Source organism: Merops nubicus, unplaced genomic scaffold, assembly GCF_000691845.1.
Source record: "Merops nubicus isolate BGI_N331 unplaced genomic scaffold, ASM69184v1 scaffold38051, whole genome shotgun sequence".
NCBI lineage: Eukaryota > Metazoa > Chordata > Aves > Coraciiformes > Meropidae > Merops > Merops nubicus.
In genome coordinates, this window is record NW_008589700.1 from 158 (window position 1) to 9,294 (window position 9,137).

Below are 9,137 nucleotides of genomic sequence, written 5' to 3' on the forward strand. Positions count from 1 at the left end.
AAAAGCTGCCCTCGGTGGGCTCCAAGCGTGCGTGCTTTGGTGGGAGCTGGCTCAGGGGAACCGTTGGACCCTTTGCGGCCTGCTGCGGGAGACTATTTTTCCTTTTTTTTAACCAATATTCAGATAACCTTTAAGAGTATATTTGCTTTATTTAATTTTCAGGCTAATCTGAAAATATGCTACTTTTTTTTTTTTTCTACAAGCCCTAACGTAAAAAAGAACCCCGTAGAGATGAAGAGCTTTGATGCCACTGACATGACTATCAATTTCATCGACATTCATGAAACTGCCTTAATATTATGTGATTTTTTTCCCCTTGAAATTAACAACTCCCGTAAAAAATCGGTGCTAACTGCAAAAAATGTCCCATGAAAACCAGCTCAGCTTCACGGAAGCGGAGAGCGTGGTCCTGCGGGGTGAGGGGGAGAGAAACCGAGGCCAAAGGTTTCGATTTGTGAAATCGACAAATGCTTTTTCTCATTGCCGTTGTTACCGGGAAGGCGATACTGCACCTTGCTGATTTTTCTGCAGTCTGAATGCGTTGTTAAAAAGAGCTAATGTGAATGCGTCTCACTGTTGTCCATAATCTCTTAAATGTTTTTAGGTAGGGACGCTGCACAAATCCCTGGTGAAAGCAGACAACTTGGACTTAAGCGACCAGTGTCGTGAAGTGAGCGGCTTAACACCAGAGGGACTGGGCAAAGCTGAACCACTGGACCGGGTTCTTCAACAGGTGAGGTTCTGCTTTTGGCAGGAGGGGCTCTGCATGGTGAAGCCTGGGGACAAGATTCAACTGATTTGATAAAAGAAACATTTTAATTTTGCCTTTCACTTTGAAATCGCTAGCAAGTTTTTGTGCTTATTTTGAAGCTAACCCAGAAGAGACCTGAGCCAGTTGAAGTGAGTGCCCCTTACAGTTATTTATGGTACCAGAGTATTTGAGCTGCTACTCTAGGTCCTTGAAATACCCGGCTTCTGATTGTTTGGGTTGGGTCTACTTTTATTCCAAGTTTCTCTTTCTCAAACCTTGAGTATGCTGGTAAGAGCACTACTTAATTTAGCAGTGCTAATCAAACTTTCAAAATTCAGGTGATATATCTAAATCTGCAGGTTCACTGTTATAATGTGTCTTAAAAAAAATTTGACTTTTCTCTTTTGTTGTTCTTAAAGTTAGTGAAATCTTCACAACTATACTTTCTTAAAACATTAGCTGTGTTTGTTGTGTGTCACTTTTTTTCTAGATGAGCTGAATTAGTTTAGTGGTTTATAAAGTGATTGGGTTTTTTTTTCTACAGTTTCTGTATTTTGCTGTTTAACTCCCTTAATATCATGCTAAGACAGTAAATCTGTGTGATCCTTGTAGTTCGAGCAGCTGTAAGTTACCTGAAAAATTTTAATGCAAGTAGTGTATACATATACAGTTCCTGAAAGTTGGCTTGCTTTTACTGTCTTCTCTATATATGAAATGTGCTTGAATGGAAAAATACAATGGTGCATTTTTGTGCAACATATAAAAAACTGGCTTTCCACACCTTGTCTGAATCATTCGTAGGTGTGTTTCAGCAAGAAACTTGCTTAGGCAGTAGAACAGGTTCATGTTGCTGTAACTTCTGGTGACACAGATAACTTGGCAAACTAGGTGCTAACCCTCTTTGATACTGAATGGTTAACACTTCACTGTGGAGTATCTTTGGAAACAGAAATGTGTAACTTTAATATCTCTTAAAAATAAAAAAAATCCATAGAAGGCGTTTATTCTCCTTGCACTAGTTTTGCTAAAGTCCAAGACCAAGAGGTGATTTTTTCTTTTCTTTTTTTCCCCCCCCCCCCCTAAAGCTTCAAAATAACCCCTGAGAAAATGTGCAGCTGCAGGTTTGATCTTGTCCCAGATCTTGCACTATAGACATCTGGAACAGCTTAGCCTAGTACACTCTGTTTACCTTTATAACAGACACACTTTAATTATACTCAATACTTTATGAGAGATTGTATCTTATTGCCATAAATTGCACTGTAGGTGGGTCTGCTTTAGCAAATAAAAGGAAATACTACCTTTGTGTGTAGGTGGGTAGAGACTCTTGAAAAACAACAATTTTTTTTTTTCCTTTTTATTTGGCATATCTGTACAACTAAATTATGACTTTGCTGTTAATTGTTGGATGCCAGTTGTGATGTGGGCAGTTCTATCGTGGGTCTGCTGGAACGTACTTTACCTGAGCTCATCTCCCTTCCCCTCCACATGTCCTGACTCCTTGGGAGTTAGGAGAGAATTAATTCATCCTCCTACTTGCAATGGTGGCAAAAGTCAAAATTATGTATTCTTTAATAGTAGATCCTTTTCTGCATTTCTGAAAATAAGTCCATTAAATGTTTTAATTGCGTCATGTATTTCAAGCATGAGTCAGGTGTTTGTCAACACGTACAGATTTGGGTTTTTTCTCAATTGTTTTGATTAGCAGAAGCACAGGTGGGTGAAGGGGTTATTTGAAAAGGGGGAGGAAAAGGAAGTAGATTTGTACTTTGATTTGAGATAATGTTATAGAGTATGTGAAATTAGTTATCCACACCCTGCTTGGATTGTGGTAGAAAATTTGATGAGGCAGCTGAAAATGGCTGGCTTTAGCACACATCTCAGTTGCATCAATGAAAGTTTCACTGCCTACTTCTGGCTTTTGCCTTGGGTTCCTAGTCTCTACAGGAGGCTACAGAGGGAAGTGAGAATCACTAAGCACAAATGCAGTGTAACTTTTTTCCATGCTTCAGAGGTCTCTCCCAACCTCAACCATTCTGTGATTTGAAACTGGTAAGCAGTAAGACCAGCTACTGTGGGTCTGGAGTTTTTCCCCTGGCCACAGAAAGCCTCCTATTACTGTTTATTTCACTTTTCAGCAGTGATAGTGTCTACCAAAAGCCTGTCATCTGTGGTTAAATCTTTACTCTGCTTGTAGCAAGGCACTTCAGATGATGCATTGTATCAATTTTACTTCATATTCTTTCAGTGTTTGTGTCACAAGACTTTACTACTTGGTTTTGTCTTAAGAAATACTCTTACACACCAAAAAATTTATCAGTAGAGAACTGTTTAATTTCACAAACCAAAATTCTGAAGCATAGTGCTCCTAATAACCAAGCTGTTTGTTGCAGCGTATGTTCTATATGTTCTTGCTGCCTGTTTTTAAATACCATGCTTGTCCAGGTAACAAGTATTTGATTCCACAGATGCTAGGTGCATTTACAGGACCCGGCTATATTTTTTGATAGGTGATGTGCAGTGTTTTGATAGCTTTTTTTGGGTGGCCAGGGGAAGATCCTAGTAGAGTACAAATATTGGACAAATAGTTACCTGAAGACATAAAATGTGTGCCCTTTGGAAGCAGTTGGCTTGAGGTATTTAGTTCAAAATGGTGTTAACAACTTATCTCTGTTGTTGGACCAGTAATTGTGAACTTAGAGACCACTGACCAAGATGTGGTGTTGCAGTTGCAGAATGCTACTGAGTAGAAAAATGTGAGTTTTTAAACAAAGTAGTAGGATTTCTCTTGTTAGAGTGTGTATTTGGAACTGTCTGGAGCCTCTGATGCAAGCCTCTAAACATGCATTACCTACACTACTGAGTAAAGGGAACAGAGTCCTCTGTTTTTTCTTGCGTTACTGGGACATACTTGCAAGGTTTCATTGTTCTGATCCTCAGATCACAGGACTGTTTAGGACTTATTTAGCTTATTTATATTTTTCTAAATAACTGGAGCTCTTTATGCTTTCCCAGTTTCCAAAAGGGAGAAAATTATTTTCAGGTTGCTCTCTGAAGCCTTACCGGAATGGAAGCTTGCTTTTAAAGAGCAAAGCCAAAATGAACTTTGCCTTTCTCTCAGTCCCATTACTGTCATCAAAAGGCTGACATCCACATGTGTTTCTCTAATTCTAGCCATGGGGCTTCTAAGTTAAAGATTATGTATTAAGTTGAAAGTGATGTGGATTTCTTAATCCTTCCCATACAGAAAACCTGTCTGAATCAGCATGACTTGCCTTAAGACATGTTGCTTTCCTTTTGCAAGGCAATATTTGCATGTCTCCCTGACGAAGGATAAGTCTAAGAAGAGCTAACAATTTTGGAGAGCTGTCTGCAGTACTTAGCCATAATTACCATCTTGCTTTGAATGATACACATAAAAAGGAAGCGGTTCTCATAAGAGCTGGGTCTGTTTTTGGACCTGCTGAAAGCATCTAAATTTAATCTCTGGATTGACAGTATTAAAAAATAGTTTGAAATGCTGTCCTGGTCTCGATGATCTTTCACTGCATTGTACATTGACTCCAATACATCAGTGATAGATTTGATTAATCTTAGCTTAGAAAGACTAAGCTGGGCTTCCCACCCCCTTGCCCCCCAAAACTGTGCACATTGAAAATACTGAGGGGTTGCCACTACATCAGGTGACAGCTAATTACCAGTTCACTAAAGTGTGTCTGGATGTTTATTGATCATCTAGCTGAGCTGCAGGTGCAGTTTATTTTCTCACATGTCAACAAATTCAACAAGAAACAAACTGGTTAGATGAACATTTAGAAACAAATGGGATGGGGGGAGAGGTGGAAGAACCAGTGAATTCCTCTAACCTGATAAACCGGTTATAACTTTTTTTTTTTTTTAAGAGAAACTTGTTCTGCAGCCTCTTCTTCACAAAGTACTAGCAGAAAGTTTTCTTGGCTTGCTTGCCAGCTGTCAGACCTTCATTTTGGATAAATGATTTTTTGAATATTTTTTTAATACACCTCTGAACCTTCATGCTGCAGAAAGAAAAGCCTGAATATTTTAATTTTTTTTAATATTTATTACTTGTTGATTTTTTTTTTTTTGATTGCTTGTTTGGGGTTATGTTTTTTTAGCCTCGTGATTGATCTTCCAACTTCAGATTGTTTGTTGACTGCATCCACCTAAGTGAACCTCCTAACAGTATCTGTATTTTGGAATATTTGCTGAAGTTTTGGAGCAGGTGTTTGGCAAAACCTGTGGCAAGTGTTACTGAGCAGGCGGTTCTCTCCACAACAAATACTTAGGGTGTAGTTTCACAGGATTTGGCTTCAGCAGTGAAGACAGTTTCTTTCTTGTCCCTGCACTATACTTTGCCATCTTTTTGTTGTGTCAGTAAAACTCTTTGTGAAGCTCTGCTGTAAACAGGATCTGTGAAATGAGCAGGTGGGGTGAGAACTTCTGAGCTGCTTTGCTGTCCAAGCTCACATCCCATGAAACTACACCCTTTGGTTGTATTTTCATGATCCAACATGTTTGATGGCGATACCAGCTTAAGGTATTTCTGCCCCCGCATCACGTTCTCAAGCTACAGTTGTATGAGAACCTTTTAGTGGCACCTTTCACTTAGGTAGACGCTGCTACATGAACCTTCCTCACCTTATATTACACTGAAATAGGTCAGTGTTCTGAGTTGCAGTCAGTTCTGGCTTGAAGTGGTTCTGTCCGATGAGCAGTGTGGCAGGTCAGGCAGTTTGTCTGAGGGCAGCCATAGGAGCTAGGTGTGGACAAGCAGTGTGGGTGAGAGAAACGTTCTGAGACAGGTAGGGCATCAGAGAGTTTCTGTTGTGAAACTGTGGCCTTGGTTTGGTATCAGCAGTTTCCTGACAGACACAAGCTGGCCTTCAGGTTGTCAGGGCAGGCAAGGGGTAGACTTCTGCTCTTACAGGAGGGCTGAGTGTACTGTAGGCATGCAGCCTTATGCAGGGTTCTTACTATATATTAGCATGTAATAGCTCCCTGCTTCTCTTGGTAAACTTAGGTGAGCACTGGATAAACTATGTCTGATACCTAATACTGGAATATCATGTCTTTACTGTGGGGAAGCCAGGATGTGCTAGTGCTTCTTGTAGCTGCAGGCTGTTACAGCGTGCATTTTTTTTTTTCCTGTAGCAGTGCAAATGGATGGCTAACTGGTTTCAGAACCTTAGTTGTAATTCTGGTTTAGGTAAACTATTTCTCCCTTGACAAGATCCCCTGTCCTACCCAGCTCCCACTTTAACACTGAAGCATTCAAAACTGTTCGCTCAAAAATAGAGCAGCGTTAACAGCAGAAACAGTTACTCTGTTATGTATATAATATATATGTACACATGTAGATCGTGAATGCATGTTATTGGCAGCTTTTATGTTCTCCTAGTTTTTGTGGGAAAACAATAACTTTAATTTCTCTGAAGGCTGCAATACTTTTGTCTGAATTCCTTGACTATTCCCTTAAAACTTTACTTGTTCCTATATTAAAATGCCTTTCACTTAAGAATGAATAGAGGATTAGATAAAGGAGTTTGTCTAAAGCTGTGTATTCTTTTCCTTGCAAGCATAATAATGTATTTGTCTTGGTCAGCTGGCCTATCTTCCCTTAAACCTAGATGTGCCAATATTCATTGGAAGTGAATAATTTGGCCCAGTGGTTTGAGGATGAGCCCACATAGACTTTTTATGGTAGTGGATGCTGCTGATTATTCTGGTGAACTGAGATAGTAATGTTAAAACTCTTACTAAGTCTGGGTGGATTAGCATATATAGGAAAATAAACTTTACTATGCTTTGTCCAGAACAGTTTGAAACACCATCTTCACACACTGTGGTGTTTCTTGGGCAGTGTATGAAAACTGTCCCTAGCACATTCAGATTTTCTTGCAGTTCTAATAGTATATCTGAATATTTGAATTTCTCTTGAAAATGTACTTGCAATTTTGTTAAAAGTCATTTTATTATAAGGCTTCTACCCTGTGGTTTACTGTCTTCCAAAGATTGCTGGATTACATGATCTGCAAAGACTTTGAACTCCTTTCCTTTAACCTGCTGCAAGTACCTACTGCAAGTCACTGGAAATGTGTTAATGAACGATTGTAAGGGTTTTCAGAAGTGGTTGAGGAATGATAAATGAGGAATAAAGGATTTGTATTCTACCACTTTAACAATAAGTATACATGCAGCGCTCATACTAGTTTTTACATGCTTGTTAACAGGGAAGCGGTGTCGAAAACTGTGTGGACACCCTGGATTGTCTGCAAACCTCCAGTTTCCCTCTTTCTCTGGTAGCATGTTATCTGGTTCTCACAGCTTTTGAATGGGTTGCACAGTTCTTCGACCTGTGTGTTGGTTTCCTTGCATTTCCCCCCCCCCCTTTTTTTTTTTTTTAAATCACCATTAAGTAATGCACAGTCTTGAGTAGCTAAGTGCTGCCAAACGAGGGCAACATCTCTGTCAACATGTTGCAGCACTTCCTTGCTGAACAGTTAGGTTTAAGAGTGACGCATAGATGCTGGAATTGATATTGCTAGCAAAGCAGTGTTGTGGCCAAAACTAAAAGTGCTGATTGGAGATTTTTTTTTTTTTGGAAACATAATGTCAGACCTGTTTAATTTTATAATTTCTATGGCTAAAAGTGGAACTTTGATGTCTTTTCATTAGAAACATAAACAGTAATTCTCCCTCTTCCTCACAGTCACATCTTTGCAATCTCCTGTCTGCTGTGGAAAAAGGTTTTTTTTTTTTTTCCTCAGATGCAGCTTTGCTTAAAAACTGCAGAGATGTCATGATGTTTTCCCTCGTGTTCCATTTCTGTTAGCTACAACCTTATTTCAAGAAAGGAAAATATTGATACTCTGAAAGGCAACTTCTTGTGTGTGTTCTAAGAAGGTACTGAATCAGAAGTCATGTTTGCTCTAAAAACCATTTTTTAGTGCTTTGCTCTGATAAATGTTCTTTCAACTGTTCACAACTTAGTCCAGTGTACTTCTATACAGTAGCTTCTCTTCTTGCTTCTTTTTTATAAACAGCAGCTTTACTAGTCTGTCCCTCATTCACTAAATCCACATGCTGTAAAGGTAGATACGAGTTATAGATACATTTTATGCAAAACATATTAGAAATTAAATGCTCAACACTTGTAGCAAGTGACAAAACAACAACAAACAACAAAAAAAGAAAACAACCCTGCCACTTCTCCCAAACTTCCTTTTAAACATATTTTTTTCTTTCCTCTGCTACCTTTCTTTGTAGATCTGTGGTGGACAGAGAGGGACAGAAAGTGTTGAGAAATGGATATTGTGTTAGCACTAAAATATTAGAAAGAAACTTAATTTTAAGATTAAGAAACAGTTGTGTTCTCTTTTGCAAAAAACTTTTGCAATACTGTGGTGAATTTGGACAGCTGTTAGCTTGAAAGAAAAGGTTCTATTACTAGAGCTGGCACTAGACTTTCTGAATAACATTAGAGTGTTTTCATTCCTGATAAATTGAAATAAAAACTTAATTAGTGCTGTTTCCATTCTCTTCCTCTAATTCCTGAGAAACTTAAGCATGTGCTTTAACATTGTAATAAATTGTGTAGACATTGGCAGTGTGTGAAATTAAATGTCTTTACAGAAATTATGGCAGAGCTACTTTCCTGGTAAGTAATGCTGTTGCTGACAATTGTACTAAGAGTAAAGTAGAGCTGTAGTATGCAACTTGGAAAATAAAAGTGCAAAGACCACTACGGAGGTTTTGCTTTATAAGTAGATTTTATTGTAGCTGTGTGCCTGAAAGCTTGAAAGTAAATTTAGGAGTCCTTTGCAGCTGAAGCGAGATGCAAACCTCTTGAATCAAGTAACTATTGGATGTGAGAGATAGAGAACTGGAAAATACATAGCAGTCACAAGAATATGGCTGTGACATGGTTTTGGGGTTTGATTACTTGAGTGTAGTAGCCAACGTTGTTTCTTGCAACAGACCTAAACTGTTACAGCATGAACTTTTGCTTACTGTAAAGCACGTGAAAAAGCACCAACTTCGTAGATGAAGTTCAGGAGAAGAAAATTGCTGCTCTTGTGGCATGCTTAAAGAAGCAAAAGCAAATATAAATCCATCCTCTCTTCCTGTAAACCTGAGACACTGAGAATTGATCCCATGAAGCTTGTCTGTATTCCAGAAAACTTGTATCAAGTCTTTTCAGTCATGAATTCACTTTGGAAACAAGAAACTACCTGAAAGAGAGGATGTAGTTCTACAAGACGAAGAAACAGCTAAATGCTGTTACCATTATAATAACATTGTTCTGTATTGGGTGGGTCCAAATCCCTTGCAAGGCCACATCTAAGTTCGTTTTTTGTGAAAGCCT

The 9,137-nt window shown here is 38.8% G+C and overlaps 1 protein-coding gene across 1 annotated transcript in view; it reads left to right on the forward strand.

Annotated features, from left to right (window-relative positions):
- Positions 1-604: 604 nt before the first annotated feature.
- ESRP2 (epithelial splicing regulatory protein 2) overlaps positions 605-9,137 on the forward strand; it is a gene marked incomplete at its 5' end in the record, with an annotated part of 43,218 nt that continues 34,685 nt past the window's right edge. Inside the window, 1 exon segment of the mRNA XM_008949674.1 lies at positions 605-733. Coding sequence (XP_008947922.1) covers positions 605-733 — 129 coding nt within the window.